Source organism: Narcine bancroftii, chromosome 14, assembly GCF_036971445.1.
Source record: "Narcine bancroftii isolate sNarBan1 chromosome 14, sNarBan1.hap1, whole genome shotgun sequence".
In the NCBI taxonomy this organism is placed as follows: Eukaryota; Metazoa; Chordata; class Chondrichthyes; order Torpediniformes; family Narcinidae; genus Narcine; species Narcine bancroftii.
In genome coordinates, this window is record NC_091482.1 from 25188758 (window position 1) to 25216570 (window position 27813).

Consider the following 27813-nt stretch of genomic DNA (forward strand, 5'->3'; position numbering starts at 1 on the left):
TCAAAAAATAATTAGAAGTAGAAGTCCAAAAATTCAGATATCAGAAAGCCAGATCACCTGCGATTCTGGACTTTTCGAAAACTCATTTTTCTTTTTAAGTTTAGCAGGCTTTTGTGAATGTGCAGGCATGTGTAAGCACCACGATGTACAGTGGCCACCATATATAGCATACATATTCACAAACCCATAATAATGGATCCTAAGGTGGATAAACTTGGCGGTGTGAAGAGAAATAAGAATACGCTGAAACTGAGTGACAAATTTGTAATTAAGAAACTAGAACATGGTGTGAGAATATTGTTCTAACAGAATCATACAACATTAGAAAGTCTAAAATTTACAACATCAAATAGGCTACTGCAGAAAACTCTATTGAAACGGTTATTAAATTCGTGGAACAGAACCATTGCTTCAGTCTTCAAGATGTCACGCATGCGCACGTGGTGCAGAATACTCTTATCACAAAGAAAATACAAAGTTATAAACAAGAAACTAAAGTATTTAAAGAAAGCAAAAGAATCATCAAACAGATGCAGTAGAAGCTGCAAGTGTTCCATCCACAAGCAGTGCACCTTTACTCCGTTAAATTTGAATTTTAAATGTATTGCCCGAGAATCGGAAAAATCCAAAAATCTAACACTAATTCCAAAGTTTGCACAAATGTCATATTACTCTTCCACATTTATAAAAATAACATTTTATAAATAAGCAGAAATGTTTTGCAGAATTTAGACATTGCAATTCTCTGGATTATGTCAACAAATGTAACTGACTTGAATGCTATTTCATAGATGCATCATATTTTTGTATTGAGATCAACATAAGAGCTTCCAGTTACAAATAGAAGGAGAATCCTGATTGTTGAGATCATCAGTTTGATAGGAAGCTCAATGGGGCTCTTAAGATTTTATAGCAGTGTCTCTTGATTTGTAGATAACACCTCGACTTTTCAGTTCCCGCACAATACCTGTAAAACAGACCAATAAACCAATCAAATATTGGCTTCTTTTCCACAATGTTCCAGCGAGCTCAGGATTTCCAAGCCTGCACATTCAAATTCAGATATCCAAAACTTCCTGACGGCTGTTCGCAAATGATTCTTGACCGTGCTGCAACTTTGACATTTTTTTTCCAGCAATTCAACCACACTAAAAAAGAAAAATCAAACGTCTGGAGGAATTCAGGTCAGTCAGCATCTGTGGAGAGATATTAACCATTCTTTTCCTTTCACAGATGCTATCTTGCCTGCAGAACTTTTTGTTCCAGATTCCATCATCCAGAGTCTCTTGCAAATCCACCAAGACTAAGGAATCTGCTTGAACAACCGTCACCAAAATTGATCTATTGTAGAAACAGCAGCTTCATTCATTTCTAAGGTGAATGCTCGAAGGACAATGAGTAAATATATTTTTTTTAAAATCTAATTTACTTAAATACAATTCTTTGTGGCTTAGTTTTACCCAATTTCCCTATTTTAACTGTTTAAAATTTGTTTAGTTTTGATCACTTTTCAATATCACCGAGTATTTGAAATATTCACATCAAACAATTTTGACAGCTTTCTAAACAAAAGGTTTATTTGGTTTATAAGGCTCCTTACATTTGATATTTGGAGTTTGTCCTGACTTCATACCCAAATCCCACAATGCTCTATTGCAGAACGGATCCCAAGTGATGGCTTTGGAACGAGAGTCATGGAAATGTACACGAGTATATGCCACTTAATTCATAGCTTAGTCCACTGATTGCAAAGTACAGGTACTGTATACTTTGGCGTATGTCAACCCCCATTTTACAGCCTTATTTCAATGGCTTATGGTATATCTGGCATACAGGTCAACCCCAATCTTCTGGATGCCTGAGTTTGCCTATTAACCAGTGTATAAGTCGACCCCCAAGGATCACGATGCCTGAGATGGGCCATTGACCGGCATATACTTTGACCCCCAAAGATTGCACAGATTGATCTGCTGGGCATTGGCTGGAGGTGATTGCTATCATGGAGGATCCATCGACACAAAGCAACTCACGACAAAAGCATGAAGCAAGTTTTAAGTTGAAAGTGATAGAAATGGCCAAGAAAACCAACATTTGATGAATATGAGAAGTTGGTAAGAGATTGGAGAAAGAAAGAAGAGACTTTAAGAAAAATACCAAAAAGCCAATGTTCATTGAGAAAAGGAAACACTCGTTGGCCATTTTTGGAAAATCATGTTGCAGAATGGGTCCGTGAATTTATAAAACTGCTGAAATTATTGGTATTCAGCAAGATTGCTACAGTCACCCAAAATAAACATTTGCACTGTAGTGGGTAAAGTCACACCCAGACCTCAGTAAAGATCGAGTCAACAGTAGACTGGTTCAACCATTTTGTGGAGAGGAAAAATCTGGTACTACAACAAAAAACAAAAATTACCAAAACATCTTGATCAAAGTTGTAAGCTTTCACCAGTTTAATATGCAGAACTGACAGAAACACCAGTTTGCATTGGCAATTATTGGAAACATGAATTTTGACATGACAGGCAACAGAACAGTGGAATGTTAAGGTGTGAAAACTGTGCAAGCCAGAGGTACAGGCCATGAAAGGACCAGGCTTATGGTAGCATTATCGTGCAAGGCCGACAGTATGAAGTTAAGACCCATGCTAATCTTCAAATGCAAGATTAAACCAAAAATAAAATTCCCTGCTGGTATTTTTGTACATTTTCATGAAAAAGGATGGATGGATGAATGAAAATAATGTAAAACTATGGATAGACAATGTGTGGAACAGGTGGCCAGGCGGTTTATGCAAAGAACAGAGTTTGCTGGTCTGGGATATGTTTCATAGCCACTTAACTAAAAAGACAAAGCAGATTAGCACCACATAATACTTACATGGTGGTTATCCCGGGTGGTTTGACGTCTCTATTGCAACCACTCAATGTCTGCTTCATCAAGCCATTCAAAGACCATGTGCGCGAGGAATGGAATGCATGGGATGTTGAATGCAGAAATCATTTTACAAAAGGCAGGGCATGTGCTATGTAACTTAGTGCTCAAGGCATGGGACAAAATTACAGACTGTGATAAAATCATTCAACAAGTGTGGAATCTCTTCTGCAATTGATGGCACAGAAGATGATTTGTTATGGGACACTGACAACGAAGCTGAAACCGCCTCATCAGATACAGACTGGTACCCATATGATGACTATTTAAACAGTGAGAGCATGGATGTGCCTGCTGCCATCTTTGCTTCAGGCGATGATAGTGATTTTGAAAGGTTCTAATTGTGTTGTTGGTTTTAATAAAAATCTCAATGAAAATCTGTCGCAGTCGGCTCTTTTTATGGTTTTTCAAGGGTCGACTTATTTGCCAAATCTACTTTTCGTGGGTTGACTTGCATGCCGAATGGGTTTTTTTTTCCAAGAGTCGACTTATACACCGGATTGGCATCGGTTGAATTTTGATTTGAATTTAAGGTCTCAAAAGTATATCCAGTGTACAAGTCGATCTCCATTTTTTGAATGACTCGATTTGTGCACCAAAATATACAGTATGTGCTACCAACAGACCTTTCATTAATTCAAATATGAAGAGGAACCCTCCCCCAACCCTTCTATTTCTATTTTCAATTGAAAAAATGTCAATCTAATAATTATGCCTTACACAAAATAATAATTTCTCTGGCTGTCTACTTGATGAATGTTTATTAGTAATGCCCATGAGATATGGAAATATTTATTATCTCACACTATCGTGAGCAATTTATAAATTCATATCCACATCATATTGCGGGAAGTCTGTAAGAAAACAAAGTTTACTGCAAAAATTAGCATATATAAAATGATTGAAAGGAAACCAAATTCCATTGACTGTCATGTCTTTAAATTTTATCATAGGCCTGGGGAAAAAAATCTATTTTCTAACTTGCATTTTGTAGATTGAAATCATTTCAGCAATTGTCCCAATATCTTGAATGTAGCACTTACAACTGTAATAGCTTACCCTGGGGCAACCGCCCTGTCACTGATACTGCATAGATACCTGGCTTGAAATTACCTAGGAAAAATAAAAACAAAATGCATAACTGCAAGTGAAAGAATCAGGCATTTAAATATCAATCAGATAAATAATCATGAAGATTTTCTTTTATATGAAAGTTATCAGATTCCTCATTTACATGTGCATTGACAAGACAAGAAATCATTCTTGCATTTCACATTAATGCTAATATGCATCCCCTGCAAAGAGAAATAATCCAAAATGCATTAGAAACCAGTAAAAAAGCCAGCGAGTCGGGCAGAAGTACAATTTTATAACCATTAGAAAAAGAGAAAGAAGAATGGCAATGTAACATTTCTGCTCTATTATTGAGCTGTATCTTGTCATTGAGGTGGATTTTTAAAAAAAAGGAGAGGATTGAAATAATGAAATAATCACAGCTGTGAAAAATAATCGTCAATAACTGCCCTAAAACACAAAAGGGACAGTCATGTTCCATTAAAATTCAAGGGAGATAAGTGAACAAATTTCTGGCAAGTTCAAAAAGTATATGGTAACAAGGGATGATCAACATTTCAGATTATGATCCAACAAAATTCTAATGCAGGGGCACAACCTCAAACCTCAACTCTATCATTGCTTCCACAGATGCTGCTTGGCCCACTGGGTTCCTCCAGCAATTAGTTCCATGTTCTAGCATCTATAGTTCCTTCAGCTGGATTTAGCAGTTAAGGAAAGGTCAATGGGGGGGGGGGGGGTGTGTGGCGTGATGGCATAAGGAGAAGATGTGGAAAAATTCCTCCCCCTGGCAGAACTATTAAAAACCCGACCACTTTCTTAGAAAATATTGAATATATTGTTGATATATTCTGAAAACAATTATGAGGAAAACAAAAGTACAAGCAGTTAAAAAAAACCTTCTAAACAGCTGTCAAGTACAGAAGAACTTGGGCCTACCTTCGAAATGGAGCCGCCAGAGTCGATTCCTCCTCATCCAAGACCAATACCCAACTGCAATGGCAGTCCCTGGGTAAGATCCATTCAACTCCAGCACCAACTTCACGTAGCATTGCGGAAGATGGCACCAGTGTCTGAAGACGTACTCCTCCAGATCATAAGCAACCGCGCACACGCGAAACTTCGCGCATGCATGTTATATCAAGTGCGGCACAAGCTGCGGGAGGGCCCAACTTCTCTCCGCCCGGCAATGCTGGGCTGACGGGGGCGGGGGTGGGATCCGAACCCACAGTCGGGCTGAAATGCCATTTGCATCGACGGAGGAGGAAGAAGGTGACATTGGAGGGGGACTGGAAGAAGAAATCTATCCAGGTATGGAGGAGGAACAGACTGTTCGGGTAGGCCCATATCCAAACAGGTTTCAACAAAGTTTAAATCTGACCATCATAATTCAGACCCATCATCTCAAGTTGATATATCTAAAAAGATAGAAAATTTGGCAACTCAAATGGGTCAAGGTTTCTCATCTATGAAGGAAAAACTTACTGAAGGGGAGATATCATCTATTAAGTTGGATGTGTGAAAATGGTGGACAAGGTGCAAGATAAATTTAAGAAGATTGAAGATTTTCATGACTGTAAGGATGATATGGAACAATGTAAAGAAAAGATGGGTCAGATGGAGGATTCATTTACTGGTTGGGAAATTCAGAGAAATTATTTATTGAAGAAAGTTGATATGTTGGAGAATCAAAGTTGAAGGAATAATGTTAAAATTGTTGGGCTTCCAGAAGATTTTGAAGGCCTGGATCTGGTTCAATTTTTTCCAGAAGTGGATTCCTGAAGTTTTGAGGAAGGGATATTTTCCAAATGGTTTGGAATTGGATAGAGCTCATAAAGCGACAAGAAGGAAATCTCTTCCATGTCGAGCTCCATGTTCTATCCTGATTAGATGTTAATGGCATCAAGATAGAGAATTTATCTTAAGAGTTCAAAACGCGAGAAGCACTCAAGGCCCCTTGATAGTTAAGAAAAAGCGTTTTCTTTTTTTTAAATTTTTTATTTTTCACACTATAAATCATATTGACCAAGATACATACAGACATTTTTTCTCTTGAATCTATAGTGTCATTTTCTCCCCTTTTCCCCCTCCCTTGCCTCCCTCCCTCACCCCCTTTCCCATTTATTTGAAGTTCAATCTATAAGATACATTAAACCCTTTAAACAATGTTGTCACTTAATAAAAATAAACAAGAAATTTTACTGAGTCTGTTCATTTTGGTGTCTTCTCCTTCTGTCATTTTAGATGGTGGAAGTCCATGTAGGATTTCTCTATTGTATTTCATGTATGGCTCCCATATTTGTTCGAATGTTGTGATGTTATTTCTTAAATTATATGTTATTTTTTCTAATGGAATACATTTATTCATTTCTATGTACCATTGTTGTATTCTCAAGTTGTCTTCTAATTTCCAGGTTGACATAATACATTTTTTTGCTATAGCTAGGGCTATCCTAACAAATCTTTTTGGTGCTCCATCCAAATCGAGTCCAAATTCTTTATTTCTTATATTACTTAGGAGGAAGATCTCTGGGTTTTTTGGTTATATTGCTTTTTGTGATTTTATTTAATATCTGGTTTAGATCTTCCCAAAATTTTTTCACTTTCTCACATGTCCAAATTGCATGAATTGTTGTTCCCGTTAACTTTTTACAGTGAAAACATCTGTCTGATGCTGTTGGGTCCCATTTATTTAACTTTTGAGGTGCGATGAATAGCCTGTGTATCCAGTTATATTGTATCATGCGTAACCTCGTGTTTATTGTATTTCTCATAGTTCCGGAGCATAGCTTTTCCCAGGTTTCATTCTTTATCTTTATGTTTAGATCTTGTTCCATTTTTGTTTAGGTTTACCGTTTGTTTCCTCGTTCTCCTTTTCTTGCAGTTTGATGTACATGTTTGTTACAAATTTTTTAATTATCATTGTGTCTGTAATCACATATTCAAAATTGCTTCCTTCTGGTAACCTCAGATTGTTTCCCAATTTGTCCTTCAAGTAGGTTTTCAGTTGGTGGTATGCAAACATTGTATCGTGAGTTATATTTATCCTTCATTTGTACAAAGGATAATAATTTATTTCCCGAAAAACAATTTTCTATTCTTTTGATCCCTTTTCTCTCCCATTCTCTGAAGGAAAGGTTATCTATTGTGAAAGGGATTAGTTGATTTTGCGTCAATATTAGTTTTGGTAGTTGGTAATTTGTTTATTCCTTTCTACGTGAATCTTCTTCCGAATGTAGAACAGATGATGCAATACCGGTGAATTCCTACGTTGCACCAATTTTTCATCCCATTTATATAGTATATGTTCAGGTATCTTCTCCCCTATTTTATCTAGTTCTAATCTGGTCCAATCTGGTTTTTCCCTTGTTTGATAAAAATTTGCTAGGTATCTTAATTGTGCAGCTCTATAATAATTCTTAAAGTTTGGTAGTTGTAAGCCTCCTTGTTTGTACCATTCTGTTAATTTATCTAGTGCTATCCTCAGTTTCCTCCCTTTCCATAAGAATTTCCTTATTATTTTTTTTAACTCCTTGAAGAATTTCTCTGTTAGGTGAATTGGTAATGACTGAAATAGGTATTGTATCCTTGGGAAAATGTTCATTTTAATACAGTTTATCCTTCCTATCAGGGTTAGTGGTAAGTCTTTCCAATGCTCTAAGTCGTCTTGTAATTTTTTTCATTAATGGATGATAATTTAGTTTATATAGATGGCCGAGATTTTTATTTAGTTGTATACCTAGGTATCGCATTGCTTGTGTTTGCCATCTAAATGGTAATTCTTTCTTAAACTTTGTGAAATCCGCATTATTCATTGGCATTGCTTCACTTTTATTTGCGTTGATCTTGTACCCCGATACTTCTCCATATTCTTTCAATTTCCTGTGTAATTCTTTTATTGATATTTCTGGTTCTGTTAAGTATATTATAACGTCATCTGCAAATACACTGATTTTATATTCCTTCTCTTTTATTTTTATCCCTCTTATTTTATTTTCTGCTCTTATCAGTTCTGCTAGGGGTTCTATAGCTAACACGAACAATGAGTGAGATAGTGGACATCCCTGCCTTGTTGATCTGCTTAAGTTAAATTGTTTTGATATATATCCATTTACTGTCACTTTCGCCAATGGCCCCTTATATAATGCTTTAATCCAATTAATATATTTCTCTGGTAGGCTGAATTTTTGTAGTACTTTGAATAAATAATTCCATTCTACTCTGTCAAAGGCCTTCTCTGCGTCTAAAGCAACCGCTACTGTGGAGTTTTATTTCCTTCTACTGCATGAATTAAGTTAATAAATTTACAGATATTGTCCGTTGTTCGTCTTTCTTTAATAAATCCAGTTTGGTCTAGATTTACTATTTTTGGTACATAGTCAACCAATCTGTTTGCTAATAGTTTAGCTATTATCTTATAATCTGTGTTAAGTAGAGATATTGGTCTATATGATGCTGGTGCTAGTGGATCTTTCCCTGTCTTTGGTATTACTGTAATTATTGCCGTTTTGCATGAATCTGGTATGTTTTGTGTTTTATCAATCTGGTTGATTACTTCCAGAAGGGGAGGAATTAATAAGTTTTTAAATGTTTTATAGAATTCTATTGGGAGTCCATCCTCTCCTGGTGTTTTGTTGTTCGGTAATTTTTTTTAATATCTCCTGTAATTCTTCTATTTCAAATGATTTTATTAATTTATTTTGCTTCTCTGTTTGTAATTTCGGTAGTTCAATTTTCGTTAGAAATTCATCTATTTTGTCTTCTTTCCCTTCGTTTTCAGTTTGATATTGTTGTTCGTAGAATTCCCTGAAGTTTTCATTGATCTCCGTTGGATTATATGTAATTTGTTTGTCCTTTTTCCTTAATGCCAATACCATTCTTTTAGTTTGTTCCGTCTTAAGCTGCCACGCTAGAATTTTGTGCGTTTTTTCTCCTAGCTCATAATATTTCTGTTTTGTCTTCATTATGTTCTTCTCCACCTTATATGTTTGTAGTGTTTCATATTTTATTTTTTTATCTGCCAATTCTCTTCTTTTAGTTGTATCTTCCTTTATTGCTAATTCTTTTTCTATATTTGTTATTTCCCTTTCCAACTGTTGTTTCCCGATTGTAGTCCTTCTTCATCTTAGTTACAGAACTTATTATTTGCCCTCTGATGAATGCTTTCATTGTGTCCCATAGTATAAACTTATCTTTCACTGATTCCGTATTTATTTCAAAGTACATTTTAATTTGTCGTTCAATTAATTCTCTAAAATCCTGTCTTTTAAGTAGCATGGAGTTTAATCTCGATCTATACATTCTTGGTGGAATGTCCTCTAGCTCTATTGGCAATAATAGGGGTGAGTTATCCGATAATAGTCAGCTTTATATTCCGTTTTCCTAACTCTCCCTTGAATGTGGGCTGATAACAGGAATAGGTCTATCCTTGAGTATGTTTTGTGTCTACCCGAATAATATGAATATTTCTTTTCCTTTGGGTGTTGTTTCCTCCAGATATCCAAAAGATGCATTTCTTGCATCGATTTAATTATAAATTTGGTTACTTTGTTCTTTCTGTTAGTTTTTTTTTCCAGTTTTATCCATGTTTGAGTCCAAATTAAGGTTAAAATCCCCTCCTATATTATTATGTTCCCTTGCGTATCTGCTATCTTCAAAAAGATATCTTGCATAAATTTTTGATCTTCTTCATTAGGTGAGTATACATTGAGTAAATTCCAAAATTCTGAATATATCTGACATTTTATCATTACATATCTCCCTGCTGGATCTATTATTTCCTCTTCTATTTTGATTGGTACATTTTTATTGATTAATATAGCTACTCCTCTGGCCTTTGAATTATATGATGCTGCTGTTACATGTCCTATCCAATCTCTCTTTAATTTCTTGTGTTCCACTTCAGTTAGATGTGTTTCTTGTACGAATGCTATATCAATTTTTCTTTTTTCAGTAAATTTAACAGTTTCTTCCTTTTGATTTGGTTATGTATTCCATTAATATTTAAAGTCATATAGTTCAACATAGTCATTTCATACTTTGTTTATCTTTCCTTTCCATTTCCTCATCACCACCTTCCCTTCTTATCCATTCTGCTTTCTTTTTTTGAACACATTATAAGACAACATTACTAAAACATAAAATATTTCCACTATTCTCATATCTAAAATTCCTTTAATCCCAATAGTCCCTCCCCTTTCTAAGTTGCCCTTTGTTCCTTGTCGGGCAACCACATCTCCCCTCTCCATTTGGATTTGCGAATCCGCTCGCAAGCGTCAACTGATTTCGCAGTGACTGTTATTCTTCCCCACCCAGCCTCCCCCCAGAAAAGATTTTAATCTTTATATATAACAAAGGTCACTCTCTTAATTCCCTCCTTACTTCCTTTCTTCCCTTCTTAGTTCTTATTTATACTCTATTTTTATATATATATATATATATATATATATATATATATATAGTTTGTTGTCATTTTTGTTCTTGTTACATCTCTTCATCTCTCTGTCTGTTTTGTAGTTGTTCTGCAAATTTTCGTGCTTTTTCCGGATCCGAGAATAGTTTGCTTTGCTGCCCCGGGATAACTATTTTAAGTACCGCTGGGTATTTTAACACAAATTTATAACCTTTTTTCCATAGGGTCGTTTTTGCTGCATTAAACTCCTTCCTCTTCTTCAGGAGTTCAAAACTTATATCTAGATAGAAAAAAAATTTTTGACCCTTGTATTCCAGTGGTTTTTTGTCTTTTATTTTTTTCATTGCCTTCTCCAATATATTTTCTCTTGTTGTATATCTTAGGAATTTTACTAGAATGGATCTTGGTTTTTGTTGTGGTTGTGGTTTAGGGGCTAATGTTCTGTGTGCCATTTCTATTTCCATTTCTTCATGTAATTCTGGCCTTCCTAGGACCCTGGGGATCCATTCTTTTATAAATTCTTTTATATTTTTGCCTTCTTCATCTTCCTTAAGGCCCACTATCTTTATATTGTTTCTTCTATTATAATTTTCCATTATATCTATCTTCTGAGCTAACAGCTCCTGTGTTTCTTTAACTTTTTTAATCAGATTCTTCTAATTTCTTTTTTAAGTCATCTACTTCCATTTCTATGGCTGTTTCTCGTTCTTCCACCTTGTCCACTCTTTTTCCTATATCTGTCATGATCATCTCTAATCTAATCACTTTTTCTTCTGTACTTTTTATTCTTCTTTTTATTTCACTGAATTCTTGTGACTGCCATTCTTTTACTGTTTCCATATATTCTTTAAAAAAATATATATCCATGTACTTGCCCTTCCCTTCATCTTCCATTTCTCTGTGTTCTCCCTCCTCTTCTTCTGGGTCCAATCCAGGATCTGTGTCATTTACCTCTGTCTCTTCTGATTTTCTTGTTCGGTTGTTTATTTTATGTTGTTGGGTATTTTTGTTCTTCTCATTTTTATTAAAAGTGTCTTGGTGTTGGTCTTCTTGTTTCTTTGATTTCCTATTTTTATTCTCTTCCTTCTTGTTCCCGTTATTTTCTATATTTTCCTGTTGAGAGTGTTGCTGTCGTGATATACTTGTCTGTTTCGGCTGTGGAGATTTACTCCTCAGCTGGTCCCCTCTCCCGTCGGTGTTGTTTTTGTCTTGTGCATCGCGCATGCGCAGTTGCGCACTTTTGTTTGGCTCCGTGAGCCATCTTTGTAGTCCCGAGTTCAGGGTTTCCACTGACCTCAGGGAGCGGGCTTCTCTCTCCACGGCGGGCTTCCTCGTACCAGTAAGGCCTTCACCTTCCTCTTCCGACGTCCTTCCTTCTTCTTTTCTTCCAGTTGTTTTTGGTTTTTCTTTCTTTGCTGCCATTTTCTCCACACTTTCACTTTCAATTTGTTATAGTTTCTGTGTTAGTGACTTTGTTTATTCTTTACCTTTTTTTTGCTTTTCTGGAGAGGGCTGGTATTTTCTTACCGGTCACTACTCCATCACGTGACTTCCTTCAAAAGTATTTTCTTTTATGCTGATTTGAGCCAAGCTGTTATTAAACCCCATAAAGAATTTAACTCTGCTAAAGCTGTTTTGTGGAAGAAAAGATACAAATTTGTTTTTCGATATCCTGCTGTACTTAAAAGTTTTTTTATGGAGACTTTCAATCTCAGTTCTTTAGTGACGATGCTGAAGTTCTCACATTTGCTCATTCTCTACCGGATAATAAACAGATGAAAAGTCAAGAAAGCTTTTTCCTCCAGACGTTTCCATTTCAGAAGAGGAAGAATGGAAGGTGAGAGAAGGAATCTCAGCAGCTGATCGATATTAATATCGATGATGATCAAATTATAGTGATCTGGAGGAAGCATATCATTCTTGAAATGATTTTTTGATTTTTTGTTTTGCTCTGTTTGGGGGCAGGGGTAGGTTTGACTACTGATCCTTCCGAAATCATTGGCCACTCTGTGGCATTGATCACTCCCGCATAATTAAAGGGGTTAATACTGTAGTACAGTATTATTGTTTTTCTGGGATTTTTATATATGGGTTTTTTTTCTTTTTCTTTTGAGGATATTATTTAATCTTTTTAGTGTGATTGCCATGGAAAGGAGTTATATCATGTGTGGTAAGGTGGTTTTTGAAATGAATTGTAATGATGGCTAATTTAAATTTTGCAATTTTTAACATTAACAGGCTTAATAATCCAATTAAGAGAAAAAGAGTATTGGTGTATATTAAAAAATTGAAGGTTGAAGTTGCTTTTTTGTAGGAAATACATTTGACTGAGAAGGCATCAGAAATTGAAAAGAGATTGGGATGGGCAAGTTATAGCGCCTTCATTTAATTCGAAAGCAAGAGGAGTAGCTATTTTGATTAATAAAAAGTCCTTATTTTAAATTGGAATCAGTTATTGAGTCAGTTGGTAGACTTTTGATTGTTAATTGTAAAATTATTTTCTGAGTCTTGGACTCTAATGAATGTTTATGCTCCTAATATAGAGGATGAGAAATTTATGTTGGATTCTTTTCTTAATTTATATCAAGCATATGAAAAAATTATGGTAGGAGGTGATTTTAATTGTTGTTTGGATCTATTATTAGAAAAGCTCCAAAAACAGTAGTTAGGACTAAAATGGATAAACAATTGATGATGTTAAGGAAAGATATGAATTTAGTAGATATATGGAGGTTAAATCCTAAAGAGAAAGATTTTTTGTTTTCATCATTTTGACATATTCTTATTCTAGAAGAGATTTATTTTTGGTGTCAGCACAATTGCAAGGCTGGGTATTGAAGGCTGAATTTAAGAGTAGGATTTTGTCTGATCATTCTTTGTTATTAATAGCATGTACTGGTTCAGAGAGAATTGATAATATATATTGATGAAGATTTAATTCTGTTGTTGAAAAATATCAAATTTTGTAATTTTGTAAGATAAAATATAGCTGTTTTGAAAATAAATATGGATCAAGCAGGTTTTATTAAAAATCGGTATTCCACAGATAATGTGAAGTTGATTTCTTTAATTAATGTTTCTCAGGAGGAATCTAACCTACCAATGGTAATTTTGCTGGATGCAGAAAAGCCCTTTAATAGAGTAGAGTGGAGTTTTTTTATTTAAAGTTTTATTGGTTGGATTAAGACTTTATATAGAAGTCCTACTGCTAGAGTCGTGACAAATGGACAGTTATTTTCACCTTTTATGTTGACCAGATCTAGTAGGCAAGTCTGTCCTTTGTCAACAGCTCTATTTGCAATACCTTTGGCTGAGGTGATTAGACAGGATAGTAATATTAAAGATATTAAGGTGAAATCTGATGAATTTAAAATTAACTTGTTTGCAGATGATGTTTTGATATATTTTACAGAACCTCAGAATTCTTTGAGGAGTTTACATGACAGATTGGAACAGTATGGTGAGATATCAGGTTATAAAATTAATTGGGAAAAGAGTGAGTTTAAGTCATTATCTGAAATGGATTATTCTTCATATAGGCATATTGTGAAATTTAAATGATCCAATCAGATTAAGTATTTAGGTGTTAAGGTAGTCAATTGTAGTCATTTATATGAATTAAATTATTTACCATTATTGTCTAAAATTAAATATGATCTGAATCGATGGAAAGATTTACCGATTACATTAATAGGAAGAGTTAATTGTATTAAAATAAATATTTTTCCTCGAATTCAGTATTTGTTTCAATCTATTCCTTGTAAGATTCTTCAAAAAAATTTTTAGGATTTAAATGCCTTGATGAGGAAATTTTTATGGAAGGATAAAATGATAAAAGTATAATTACAAAAATTAACTTGGAAATATGAATTAGGAGGTCTACAACTTCCTAATTTTCAAAATTATTATGATGAAGCACAATTGAAATTTATTAATAGGATGTTTGAAATAGATAAACCTTTGATATGGGCTAATATTGAATTATCTCAAATTGGTGAGAAGATGGATCAGTTTATTTATAGTTATTGAGTAGTTACAATTTACCTGTTTTGAAACACTTAATGGATTTATGGTATATAAAAAAATGAAGTAATAAGTACTCAAGGTAAGATTTCAGATAAATCTCCATTGTATCAAAATAAGTTTTTCCCCTTTACACTTAGTAATCATCTTTTGAAGTTAAGGGATCAAAAGGTTATTAAATTGGTGGAATATTGTTATGAAGCAGGATATTTTATTTCCTTTCAAAGAATGAAAGAGAAATATGATACATCTTCAAATACTCTTTTTTCTTATTATCAAATTGAAGCTTTATTGTTGGATAATTTTGGTCATTCTCTACGATTACCTTGACAGTCTATGTTTGAAATTTTACTTACTGTTAAAAAGGGATTTATATTTGAGATGTATGCTTTATTACAGAATAAAATGCTTAAACCTGATATATATAAATCTAGATTGAAATGGGAGAAAGATTTAGGTATACCTATTTCTCAGGATGCTTGGATGAATTTATGTAGGAATAGTACGACTAAAATTGTAAATGTAAGGTATCGATTCGTTCATTATAATTTTATTCATCAATTATATTTCACTCTGGAAAAATTAAGGAAATATAATTTTATCTCCAGATTTATAAGGATGTGGGTTCCTTTTTTACATTCTACTAGGTCATGTGAAACAGTGAAACTTTTTTGGAATAGACAAGAAATTTTTAGAAGTTATTCTGAAAGTGAAATTTTCATTAGATCCTTTCATATTTTTGTTGGGTAATATTAAGAGGATCAGTTTAGAACTAAAATTAAATAGATTTCAAATTGCTTTTTTGAAATCGGCATTAGCTGTGGCTAGAAAATATCTGGCAATTACTTGGAAAAATGAGACTGATTTGAGCGTTCAGAGAAGGCATATGGAGATGAGGACTTGTGTTCCACTGGAGAAGATAACTTAATTTATGTGATAATTACCTTTTTTATCGTAAAACTTGGAGCCCGTATTTGGACTCTATGGGGCTCAATTATTATATCCCCTCACCGCACAGTAATGGTGTTACTCCAAACCATGGTAATTAACTGATGAATTTTGTTGTTATGGGTGATCTCTTTTTTTTTTCTTCTTTTGGGGTAGGTTAGAGGGGGGTGGGGCTTTAAGGTGGTTAGTTTTAAAATATCATGTACATATTTTTTAAATTTTTTTGTTTTATTCATTAATTGTAATTCAATATCATGATTCAATAAATAAAATTTTCAAAAAAGGAAAGGTCTATGGAAAAGTTGGAACAAAGACTTAAATTAGAGTCAAGGCCAACTTTACTGAGAAGTGATATAGCAAAAGTAGATTGGAAACAGCTAATTGGGACAAATCAGCCTTGGACCAATGGGGGACATTTCGGGACAAGATTCAAGTGATTGCTATAAAGTAAGATCTATGTCGAGACCATTGTGTTTGTTGTATATATCAATGATCTGGATGATAATGTTGTAATTCGGGTCAGCAGGTTTGCTGACGACACGAAGATAGGAGGTGCTGTGTACAGCGAGGAAGATTTTCAAAGCTTGCAGATGGATCTGGACCAACTGGGAGAATGTGCCAAAAAATGGCAGATGGAGTTTAATGCAGACAAATGTGAGGCAATGCATTTTGGAAGGTCAAACCAAGGTAGGACATACAGAGTGAATGATAGGGCACTGAGGATTGTGGAGGAGCAAATAGATCTGGGAATACAGATACATTGTTCCCTGAAGGTGGCATTGCAGGTGGACAGGGTTGTAAAGAAAGCTTTTGGGATCTTAGCCTTCATAAATCAATGTATTGAGTATAGGAGTTGGGATGTTATGTTGAAGTTGTTTAAGACATTGGTGAGGCCAAATATGGAAAACTGGGTGCAGTTCTGGGCACCTAGAAAGAGTGTAGAGAAGATTTACTTGAATGTTGCCGGGTCTTCATGAGTTGAGTTACAGGGAAAAAATGAACAGGTTCGGACTTTATTCCTTGGACCAAAGAAGAATGAAAGAAGATTTGATAGAGGTTAACAAGATTATGAAAGGTATAGACAGAGTGGATGCGTTTAGATTGGGAGAGATAAATTTGAGAGGTCACAGTTTTAAGCTGAAAGGGGAAAGGTTTAGGGGGAACACAAGGGGAAGTTCTTCACTCAGAGTGGTGGGAGTGTGGAATGAGCTGCCATCTGATGTGGTGAATGCGGGTTTGATTTTGTGTGATTAAGAATAAATTGGATAGATACATGGATGGGAGAGGACTGGAGGGTTATGGAATGGGAGCAGGTCAGAGAATCCAGAATGTACAATTAAAATTAGAAAATGCTGTGAAGCCTTGTACAGAAAAGTGAGAAAGAGAAATAATTAGAATGAAATAAAAATAATCTATCATTTCAAGTTGCAATGGCTATGTTTATAGTGAGGAAGAATGACAATCTGTAATCTTTAGTATAATAGATACTTATCAATCAAGGAATGAGACCATAAAAATTTCATGTTTTCAACTAATGAAATTTGAATTGAATCAATTGGTTTAAACTTACTGATCCGCTGCCATTTAGAGACCCAACTGTCTTCAGGACTCATCATTGCTATAATCCTGAAAAAGACATCAATATCTTGAGCCGCAGTATCAAGCACCACAATAACTATTGTACCAAAATCAAATAGATCAATAAATTATACGGATTTCAAAAACCATGCTATCATGAGCAAAGAGCTGACATCTAGAAAAATAAATTGTATGAGGTTACGAGCATTTCTCATATGATTTATTTTGGTTCATTGTGAATTCTGCCCACAAATGAAAATGTACTTTTCTTTTTCAATCTTTTTTTATTGTTTTTTTTATAGGAAATATAATACAATGAAGAAAAGGGAACAAAACTGAAAATACAGTATCACAATGTTTACACGACCATAGTAGGTGACCGCCTCCCTGAAACAGCTCCGGTCCATGGCCTCAAAGCAGTCCTGCAGTACGGCTGTGGCCAACCTGCTAAGTATATTCGCCCAAACATGGATGATATTGACTCAGGAGGTCTTGAAAAGGGAATACAGAGATTTAGGGAGGATTACTGCCTGTGCCACATGCTCGTGAGGGAAAGTATAGCGAGATCAGGCACATAAATGCATAGCTGAGAAACTGGCATAGGGGCAGGGCTTCAGATTCTTGGATCATTGAGAACTCTTTTGTGGAAGGTATGACCCATAAAAAAAGAATGAGTTACACCTGAACCCAAAGGGGACAAATATCCTGGCAGGCAGGGTAGAGAGAGTTTGAGGGATGGCTTTTTGGAGCAGCTTGTTGATGGATTGGATGTCGTGCTAAGAACCAGAGGTGATGAGAGATCTGAAGGTCAAAGAACCCTTAGGAGGCAGAGATCACAAAATGATTGAGTTCACTTTGAAATTTGAAAAAAAAAAAACAAGCTAAAGCCCAATGTGTCAGTCTTTCAGTGGAGTAAAGAAATTACAGTTGCACAAGAGGAACTGGCCAATATCAGCTGGAGAAACATACAAATGGGGAAGACAGTAGACCAGCAATGACAGGAGATTCTGTGTAAAATGAGGAATATACAGGGCAGGTATCCATCAAAAAGAAAGAAACGCAAGGGGAAAAATTAGGAAATTGTGGCTGATGAGGGAAGTTAAAACCAAAGAAAAAGGGCATACAAGGAAGCAAAAAGAAGTGGGAAGATGGAGGTCTAGGAAACTTTTAAAAACTTGAAGACAACTAAGATGATGCTTAGGAAGGAAAAGATGAATTACAAAAGGAGGTTCAACAATAATATCAGAGGATTCTAAAAGCTTTCTTTAAGTAAAGGAGTAACAAAGTAGACATTGGACTGATAGAAAATTATGCTGGTGAAATTGTAATGGGAGACAAGGAGATGGCAGAATATTTTTGATTATTCTTTACTGTGGAAGAGATTAGTAGCATACCAGACTCTCACGGCTCTTTCAGAAGAGAAGTGCAGTCAAGATCATGAGATAAAAGGTCCTTAGAAAGCTAAATGGTCTCAGGGTAAATAAGTCCCCCAGTCCAAATGGAATCCACCCTCAGGTTCTGAAGGAGGTAGCTGTAGAGATTGTGGAGGCATTTGTAATGATCTTCCAGGAATCAATGGATTCCAGCATGGTTCCAGTGGACTGGAGGATCACAAATGTCACTCTGCTGTTTAAGAAGGGAGTGAGGTAGCAGAAAGGAAACTATAGACCTATTAGCTTGACATCAGTGGTTGGGAAGATGTTGGAGTCGATTGTCAAGGATGAGGTTACAGAATACCTGGAGGTGCATGAAAAGATAAGCCCAAGTCAGCATGGTTTCCATAAAGGAAAATCATGCCTGACAAAGCTATTGCAATTTTTTGAAGAGATCACAAGTAGACAAGGGAGATGCAATGGATGTTGTGTCTTTGGACATTCAAAAGGCCTTTGACAATGTGCCACACACACACACACACACACACACACAAGCCTGCTAAACAAGATGAGAGCCCATGGAATTAGAGGAAGGATACTAGCATGGGTAGAGCATTTGCTGATCATCAGGAAACAGACAGTAGGAATAAAGGGATCCTATTTTGGCTGGCTACCGGTTACCAGTTGTGTTCTGAAGGGGCCACATCTTTTTATGTTGTATATAAATAATTTGGATTATGGATTAGATGGTGTTGTACTAAATTTGCAAGAATAGGTGGTGCTGAGGATACCAAAAGGCTGCAGAGAGACTTGGATAGATTAGGAGAATGAGCAAAGAGATGGCAGATGAAATACTCTGTTGGAAAGTGTACGGTCATGAACTTTGATAGAAGAAGTAAAATGGCAGACTATTATTTAGATGGGGAGAAAATTCAAAGCAACTTGGGAGTCCTCATGCAGGATAACCTAAAGGTTAACTTCCAAGTTGAGTCAGTGGTTAAGGCGGTAAATGCATTATTGGCATTCACTTCTAGAGGGATAGCATACAAGAGCAGGGATGTAATGTTGAGACTCTATAAAGCACTGATGAGACCTCGCTTGGAGAATGTGTACAGTTATGCACGTCTTATTTGAGAAAAGACATGCTGGTGTTGGAGAGGGTTCAGAGAAAATTTAAGAATGATACCAGGAATTAAAGGATTAGCATATGAGGAACAATTGTTGGCTCTTAGACTATACTCATTGGCATACAGACAGACGAGGAAGGAAGGAACTCTTAGAGGCATTTTGAATGCTGGAAGGTCTGGACAGAGTAGATGTGACAAGGATGTTTCCCATGACAGGGGATTTTAGGACATGAGGGCATCATTTCAGGATAAAAGGGGGTCAAATTAAAACAGATGCAGAAAAATTTCCTTAGCAAGTGTTGTGTGTCTGTAAAAGCGAGGTCGTTGGGTGTATTTAAAGCAGAGATTGACAGGTATTTGATTAGTCAGGGCATCAAGGGTTATGAGGAGAAAGTCAGAAAGTGGGGCTGAGTGAGGGGATGGATCAGCTCACGATTAAAATGGTGGAACAGACTTAGTAAGCCATTGGGGCAACTTCTGCTCCTATATCTTGAAATCTTGTGACATACTTCCATGGAATTAAATTGTGGCAAGTACTTTGAGTGACTTCACGAACAGGTAAAATGCAACCTATACCTACCTTTACCAGGATTGCAATTCATCTCAAGTGTTTTTAATTGGTTTTCTTCCACCACGGCTGAACTCACACTAGTGGCACAATATAGCAACTTTACTGTTGGGATTTTTTTTTAAGAGAATGCAGTTTTCAAAGTTAAAGATGTAAATCTAGCATAATATAGAAAAAAAATAGAATCACAAATAATATAGCACAGGTGGTCATGAGCCTGGTTATGCCTGTGCTGTCCATGTTCACATGAAAAAGGATAGATAGGGAGAGAATAGATCCCCTTAAGGATTAACGTGGTTGTCTACATTTGTAGATGCAGAAGCTGGGCAAAGTCCTAAATGCATACTTCTCTTTACTGGGAGATGGTCATGCAAGGTTGGGAATTCAAGGAGCAATGATATCCCAAAATATATTGCCCTTACAAAAGAGAGTGCTGACAATTTTGAGCAATATTAAAGTTGAAAATCTCTGGGCTTCACCAAGCATATCCTTGATGTTGTCGAAAGCAAAGGAAGAAATTACCAAGGCTGTAGCAGAGATTTTATCTTCCATAGTCACAGGTGAGATAATGGAAAACTGGAGGGTAGCTAATAAGCTGTCTATATGTAAAAAGTGATGCAAGGCCAAGCCAGAAAACCACAATGACCCCAACATCAGTGTGGAGAAGTTAGAGAAAGGGATTCAGAAAGAGAGCATTTGGAAGGACAAAGACTGATTCAAAACAGTCAGCGTTACTTTTTGTGGTGTGACAGATTATGTTATATTTTATATTGTGTATAGATATGTGTTAAAGGAGATAAATTGTAGCAGGTGTTTTAGTTTAGGTCACATACAGAAACAAACTCTTCAAAACAGATCTCATTTAAAATGTCAGTGCTCTGCTCAAGCCAGACAGTCCAGGCTCCAGGTGCCTTTACAGAAACTTTGAAGGATGCCTATAAAGACTTCACAAGTAGGTGTTAATTGGACATGCTGTGGAGTAATGGATTATTGTTTTGGAAAGCAACAGATGAACCAACTCGGAAGATTAGGTCTGGAGCCCCAGTCTGAGTCCAGTTGGCTGCTCTAAGAGGGTTTGTTTTGAGAGAGAGAGAGAGAGGCAGACAGACAGAGAGAGAGAGAGAGAATTATGTTCTACAGTTCAGTAGCTGGGACTGCAACCGGTCAAGCTGGGAAGCTTGTGGAAAAACCCCATTTTGAAGATGGGTTGTGAGTTCTTAGTTCAGCCTGGTCATAGTCCTTGTGGTCCATATAAGAGGAGATGGTTGGCTGCATAATGTTTCACTTGAAATAAGAGAAACAAAAAGGAACTCTGTGGTGACCTGAAAGAAAGAGGTCATCATCCGAAATTCCTGATGGAACAAGTTTCTTCGGCAAGACACTGAAGTGGCTGGTCTAAAGGAATCAGTTGTGGGTGTCCAAAAAAAAAAACAGATCTCTCTCTGAAAATCGACAGGAACCTTCCTGAGCAGTAACCATTACTTTTCAAGCACCAAAGCCTGGTGAAATTCATAAATGTTAAATTCTGTGCACAGTACAAGAATTGCCTGCAACCAGTGAATTTGGAGGAGTGAGAAGTGAAATTGGACTGTGAATTAAAGAACTTTTCTGAACTTACACGTGCATTACATACACATGCACTTAGAATTAGAAGGGGGTTAAGTTAATAGTAACAAAGCTTGATCCTATATTCATGTTTAAAGAAAATTAAAAGCACCTTTTGTTTAAGTGACCATTTGTCTTGGTGAATTTCTATTGCTGCTGAGTTTTGGGGTCCTCAGGGCTCAAAACGGTGGAATGCCTGCTTTTTGAGCATACCAGGCCTGAAACAAGGATACCTTACTGCAGCTGTACAGGGCCTTGGTGAGACCCCACCTGGAGTATTGTGTGCAGTTTTGGTCACCTTATCTAAGGATGTTCTTGCAATGGAGGGAGTGCAGAGGCGATTCACCAGGCTGATACCTGGAATGGCAGGAATGACTTAGGAGGAAAGATTGCGCAAATTGGGATTGTACTCGCTGGAGTTTAGAAGATTGAGAGGGGATCTCATAGAGACCTATAAAATTCTGGCAGGACTCGACAGAATGGATGCAGATGGGATGTTTCCAAGGATGGGAAAATCCAGAACCCAGGGCCATGGTTTGAGGATAATAGGCAAACCATTTAGGACTGAGATGAGGAGGAATTTCTATACCCAGAGGGTGGTGAATCTGTGGAATTCATTGCCACAGAGGGCAGTAGAGGCAGGTTCATTAAATATATTTAAGAGGGAATTAGATCTATTTCTTCAGTATAAGGGTATTAAAGGTTACGGAGAGAAGGCGGGGACGGGGTACTGAACTTTAAGATCAGCCATGATCTCGTTGAATGGCGGAGCAGGCTCGAAGGGTCGAATGACCTACTCCTGCTCCTATCTTCTATGTTTCTATGAAACATTGGTTATACATCTTTACTTCCTATGGATGCGACAGGCTCTGCTGAGTTCCTCTAGCACTTTTGTGTTTTTACTACAATACCAGTGTCTACAAACATTCATATTTCACTCTCACAAACGAGTTTGTTTTGAAGATTTGGCCAAGATTGATGCGACAAGGCAGTTGACAGGAACAGATCACTGGAGACAAGTGGGAAGCTGTTGGAAGCATTGAGGAAAAAATTGTGTCAAACCCACACTGCCGATGATCTTACTCACAAATACGAGATTGTTGGAGAATAAAATCGATTACTTGAGGCTGCATCTGAACCAGACAGGACTACAAAGTTGCTGTTCTCTGGTGATTACAGAAACACAGCTCCAGGACTCCATTCCAGACTCAGCGAGTCAGCTTGATGGCCTTATCTCCTTCGGGGAAGATTGAGATGCTACTGCTTCTGGCAAGGCTCGAGAAGGGGGGCTATGCACTTACATCAGTGAGAATTAGTGCATAAATGTCTCTGTTGTAAAGAAGCTCTACTCAGCAGAGATAGTGTACCTGTTGGTGAAATGCAGACCCTTCAATCTGCCCAGGGAATTCTCTGCCATACTGATTGTTGCTGTTTTATGTTCTGCCTTCGGCAAATGTGAGTGCAGCTACGAAGGAACTTGATGGTGCCCCCTGCAAAGCCCAGGCATCCCACCTTCATGGTACCATGATTGTCGCAGGCGATTTCAACCACAGCAGTCTGAAAACTATTCTACCACGGTTTCAACAGCAAGTCCACTTCACCTGTGCAGAAAACACCTAGGTTAGGCATAGACCAATGTCCCTGGTGCATGCAAGGCTGCCCCTCACCCCCACCTTGGTTACTCAGGTCACACATCTGCCCTGCTAACCCTGCAATATAGACCGCTGGCAAAATGAACTAAACCAGTGCACAGGTAGATCAAGATATGGCAAGGAGGTGGCGGAGGAAGCCGCAGCAGTGCAACAGGACTACTTTGAGACTACAGACTGGAACGGTTTCAGGGAGGCAGCCAACGGCCAGGTAAACATCAAAGAGCGCACAAGCTCAGTGACTACCTACATTAGCAAGGGCATGGAGATCAAATGCTACACAGAAGCCATTGTTGGATGCAGAGGTCCATGCATTTCTCAAGAGCTCATGCTGCCTTCAGAACAGGAGTAAAGATGGCACCAAGATTAGATAGGGGTGAACTCTCCCATGCAATCGGGAATGCAAAACATGGGTACACAGAGAAGATCCATAGTCAGCTGTGTGACAAGTGACATGAGGTGCACGTGGCAAGGGATCAAAGCTATAACAGACCACAAGACAACTTTGCGAGTCAAAGGGCAACAACCCCTTCCTTGTCTTCTACGCATGATTTGACAAGAAGAACTGACTGACGCCAAAGAAAGATCAGTCTTCCTTCAATGAACAGGCCTCTTGCATAGCTGCAGCCAAATGCAGGAGAAACATATCCCAAGGTGAAGCCACAAAAGGCAACGGATCCAGACTACATACCCAGATTGTACTTGCACAATTGGATGATAAATGAACTTGACTTTATGAACTAAACCTTTTAACAAGATCCCTCATCGTAGTCTGGTCTAATATGATGAAGACTAAACTAGACTGTGTTCAAAATTAGATTGATGGAAGGTTTGATGGTGTAGTTTGGTGCAGAGAGAGTGGAGGGCCCCACCAAAACTCTCAGACACCTCTTATTGTTTCCCAATCCCATATCGCCCATTTCTATCCCCTACCCATTATCTACCAATTGCGTCTTGGCATCATCAGTAGAAGGTAGAACACTCCTATCCCGGGGAAGGCTCGAGGTGAGTATGAAAGCATGCAGTGTCCCAGTGTGAAGAGCAAAAATGTCATTCCTAACCAGGACAATGAACAGCCGATTTACTGTTACATTTAGAGTGTAAACTCGCGTAATGTGGCAAAGGGAAGTTTCATTGCAACTTGTCTTTAGGTTTGGATGACATCATTTTTCAGCTCAATATGTTCTGTACCTGAACTATCTCCAACCACCTTTCCTCCAGCTTCCCAACCCTTCCCCCTGCAATCAGAGAGCAACCTTCCCTCTATCATTTCCCAGCTCTACCATCCCACCTATAACCTCTTACCTGTTAGCCTGTGTTCCTCTATCTGCCCCTCCCACCCCACCTTTTTATTTAGGCATCTGTTTGTTATTTTGCTCATACCTCGACAAAGGACTGAGGTCAAAAATGTAGGTTATCCTTTATTCCCTATAGATTCTGCATGGCCCTGCTGAGTTTGTCCTGCACATTTGTGTATTTGTTTTGCCCCCAAATCTCTATTACTCTTTGCCTGCACATCCTTTATTTCAATACACTTGCATCAGATCAGTTGTGATCTCATTTATTAATCTCCTCCAGCTGAACGTTCTTATACATTATTTCATGTTCCTTTCTGCAACTTTTCCAAACCCAAGATCTAACAATTGCCGCTCGATACATGTTCCCAGTACCTTGTTTCTTCTATTAGATTTCATCCTGCTAGAAAATTACCAAATTAACTTCAGCTGTCCCTCCAATAACAACCAAATTCTGTGGACCTTTAGCTCTCATTTTGGTGCAAACAACTATCCTGAACAAGTTTCTTTGCCCTAAAATAAATTCCAATGCCCCAGATATCTGAAGCTTTCCATAGCATGGCTTATCAAGGATCATTAATCTTTCATTTTTAAATATGCACTAAAACTGGCAGAAGGCAGGTTCATAGATTATTAACTTTAAAATAACCATGCATTATCAATTACCAATAGTTGAAGGAATCACACACGACTTTATTTATATTAAATTTAGAAATACAGCATGGTAACAGGCCCTACCAGCAACAAATCCCCACCAGCCAGTTATACGCAATATGACCAATTACCCTACAAATACCATACATTTTCAGAATGTGGGAGGAAACCCAAGAACCTGCGAGAAAAATTCCACAAATACTGGGTCACTGGCACTGTAATAGCTTTGCGCTAACTGCAATGCTAACCGTGCCACTTAGCAGAATTTTCAAATGCAAATGTCAAGGATTAAATTGTGCTTCTATACCAAAGTCACACCAATAAAGTCAACTTTAGAGATCAAACAATACAACTTAAATTTAAACATACAGCATGGTAACAGGCCCTTTCAGCCCAATTATAACCAATTATACGTTTTGAACTTCATGCCAAGATGCCAGTCACCATCTTTCAGGAGCCATTGATTTTTTTTTTTAAAAATTACATTACAAAATGGGCAATGGGATGTGATACTGCTTCTTTAAATGAAGCAACCAGAGCAATTGATTAGCAGGAAAAATCTTGAGTGCCCTCATTTTTAAAAAAGCTATACATTCCCCATAATTATGCAGAACAAACGACACTTCCAATCAGAAGGATTTGTTTTCATGTATAGTTTTGTTAACTCACCCATCAAAAGAAGAACTAGTGCAGTCATACACCATCTCTCGATTCCCCTTCATTTGTAGAAAGGCATCGCAGTTATCACAACCATCGTACTCAAACTGATCTATGGTCTTCAAGTTGGAGTAGGAATTGAAGTAAAAAGACAAATATAACCATCAGGTTTTCGAAATTAAACATGCTCTCTGAGAGAAATTAAAGACTATAACTTTCATTAAAATATGATACAAATGGACATATAATTTATCCATAGAGTGTAAGATAAAAATGATTTCAAACCACCAAAAGCACTTTTTTCTGGCTTTCCATCCCATAGGATGATGATGGTTCCTTTCAGTCTGTTTGTGCGATTTGATAGGAGGATACCCCACTCTTCAGAAATGGAACAGTGTGTGTGTGAATGAATTTAGGTGAGTAGGGGTTGCACAGGTCCAGAGCTGAAGGAAAGGGGAGATGGAATTAGGGAAACACAGGTGTGGACAGGAGTCTAACAGAAACTGAACATAAATGTCATCTGGTTGGAGGGTGCACAGGCAGAATATGAAGTATTGTTATTCAAATATGCAGAAGGCCTCAGTGCATGAGAACATGGACAGACATGTCAGTATCAGAATGGGGAAGGGAATAGATTACCAATGGGAGATCCCCACTATTGCAGAGGACAGAGCAAAGGTGTTCAATGAAGTGGCCTCCCAGTCTGCATCCAGTCTCTTCAATATATAGTAGGCCACTATGGGAGCACCGGATGCAGTATTCAATGAAAGGTTGCTTAACCTGGAAGGACTTTTTGGGCCCCAAATGATGGTGAGGGCAGAACTGTAGTATTTTCTGCGATAACAAGGGTTGGTAGCTAGAGGACAATTGGTGGGAAGGGAGGAGACTGGAAGCAGACTGGGAAATCACTTCATTGATACCTTTGCTCTTTCTGCTGTCATAGCTAGCATTTCCCAGTGGCAACCCATTCAGTTCTCCACCCCATTCCGACACGCCTGTCTGTGGTTTCACACGCTGCCAAAATGGAGGAACACCTGGGCATCCTCTAACTAGATGGCATTAACATCGACCTAAGATTTCCGTTAACTCCAGCCCCACCAACACAATCGTTCCCTATTACCATGTCTCCTTTCCTCTGGTTTAGCCCCCCTCCCTTGACCAATTCTCACCTTTCCTCCGGCTCTCCATTCACAGTGCATCCCCCCCCACCCAACCCCACCCCACCTTTCCCTGATCAATTGTCAGCTTTTCTCTCCTGCCTTCCTATCCACGTCCAGCTGCGGCCTCTTGGCTCGTTCCACCGGGGCTCTTTCTTCCCTCCTCCTCCTCCTCCCGACTTTTTAAATGCAGGCGGCTGCCTTCTTTGGAAGGCTCAAGGCCCGAAACATTGGGTGTATCTCTATGGACGCCGTGGGCCCTTTCTCCAGCACCTTTGTACATTGACCTGGCCTTTAACGCGAATTCTTGCCTCAGCTGCGTCGAAATAAATGTGAACATAACCTCGATAATGGTTACTTCTAAGGCCGTATCTCCTCGCATTTACCTTCACCAATGAACAGAGAAGACAAGCTCGCAAGTGTCTTAAATCTTTCGGCACCGTCTCCAGCGTTGCCATGACTGATGGAGAAACTCCCGGGAAGTCGCTTCCGCCTTCCGTTGCAATACGTCATTTCCGTCGAACTCCTGCCCAATGAGAGTCCTCAGCACATGTCCGCGGCAGTCTTTGTGTTGCAACATTGCACATTAGGCGGCTGAAGACAGGACAGGAGGGGATCATCGGCGATCTCTTAGAAGAAATATTACTGATCAGAAAAAAAGGAGCATTATAATGATTTCTTCCTCTAACTCTTTTTGAAAGTCCAGTGACACAAATAGCATCTCTAACAATAGATCATTATGACCAGCCACATTCCTTA

General features: G+C 37.6%; 1 protein-coding gene across 2 annotated transcripts; it reads right to left on the reverse strand.

Moving 5' to 3' along the window:
• Positions 1 to 250: 250 nt before the first annotated feature.
• Positions 251 to 27659, reverse strand: supt4h1 (SPT4 homolog, DSIF elongation factor subunit). 2 transcript variants are annotated; one of them, XM_069911469.1, is made up of 5 exons: positions 27441 to 27659; positions 25910 to 26016; positions 16962 to 17017; positions 3994 to 4047; positions 251 to 967 (listed from the first exon to the last, which is right to left on the reverse strand). In XM_069911469.1, exons 1-5 carry the CDS (start codon positions 27510 to 27512, stop codon positions 900 to 902), a joined length of 357 nt encoding a protein of 118 aa, XP_069767570.1. In that variant the 5' UTR covers positions 27513 to 27659; the 3' UTR covers positions 251 to 899. The 2 variants fall into 2 exon arrangements, with proteins under 2 accessions (XP_069767570.1, XP_069767571.1); XM_069911470.1 differs by lacking the exon at positions 27441 to 27659 and adding an exon at positions 26186 to 26312.
• Between the last annotated feature and the right edge of the window lie 154 nt (positions 27660 to 27813).

What these genes read in the sequence shown, in the direction of transcription:
- supt4h1 (XM_069911469.1), bottom strand. Translation starts at nt 27,512, where the DNA reads ATGGCAACGCTGGAGACGGTGCCGAAAGATTTAAGACACTTGCGAGCT. An exon ending in TTCTCTGTTCATTGGTGAAG is followed by an intron (nt 26,017 to 27,440) that starts GTAAATGCGAGG and finishes TCCAACTTGAAG; the next exon opens with ACCATAGATCAGTTTGAGTA. An exon ending in CTCTAAATGGCAGCGGATCA is followed by an intron (nt 4,048 to 16,961) that starts GTAAGTTTAAAC and finishes TATTTTTCCTAG; the next exon opens with GTAATTTCAAGCCAGGTATC.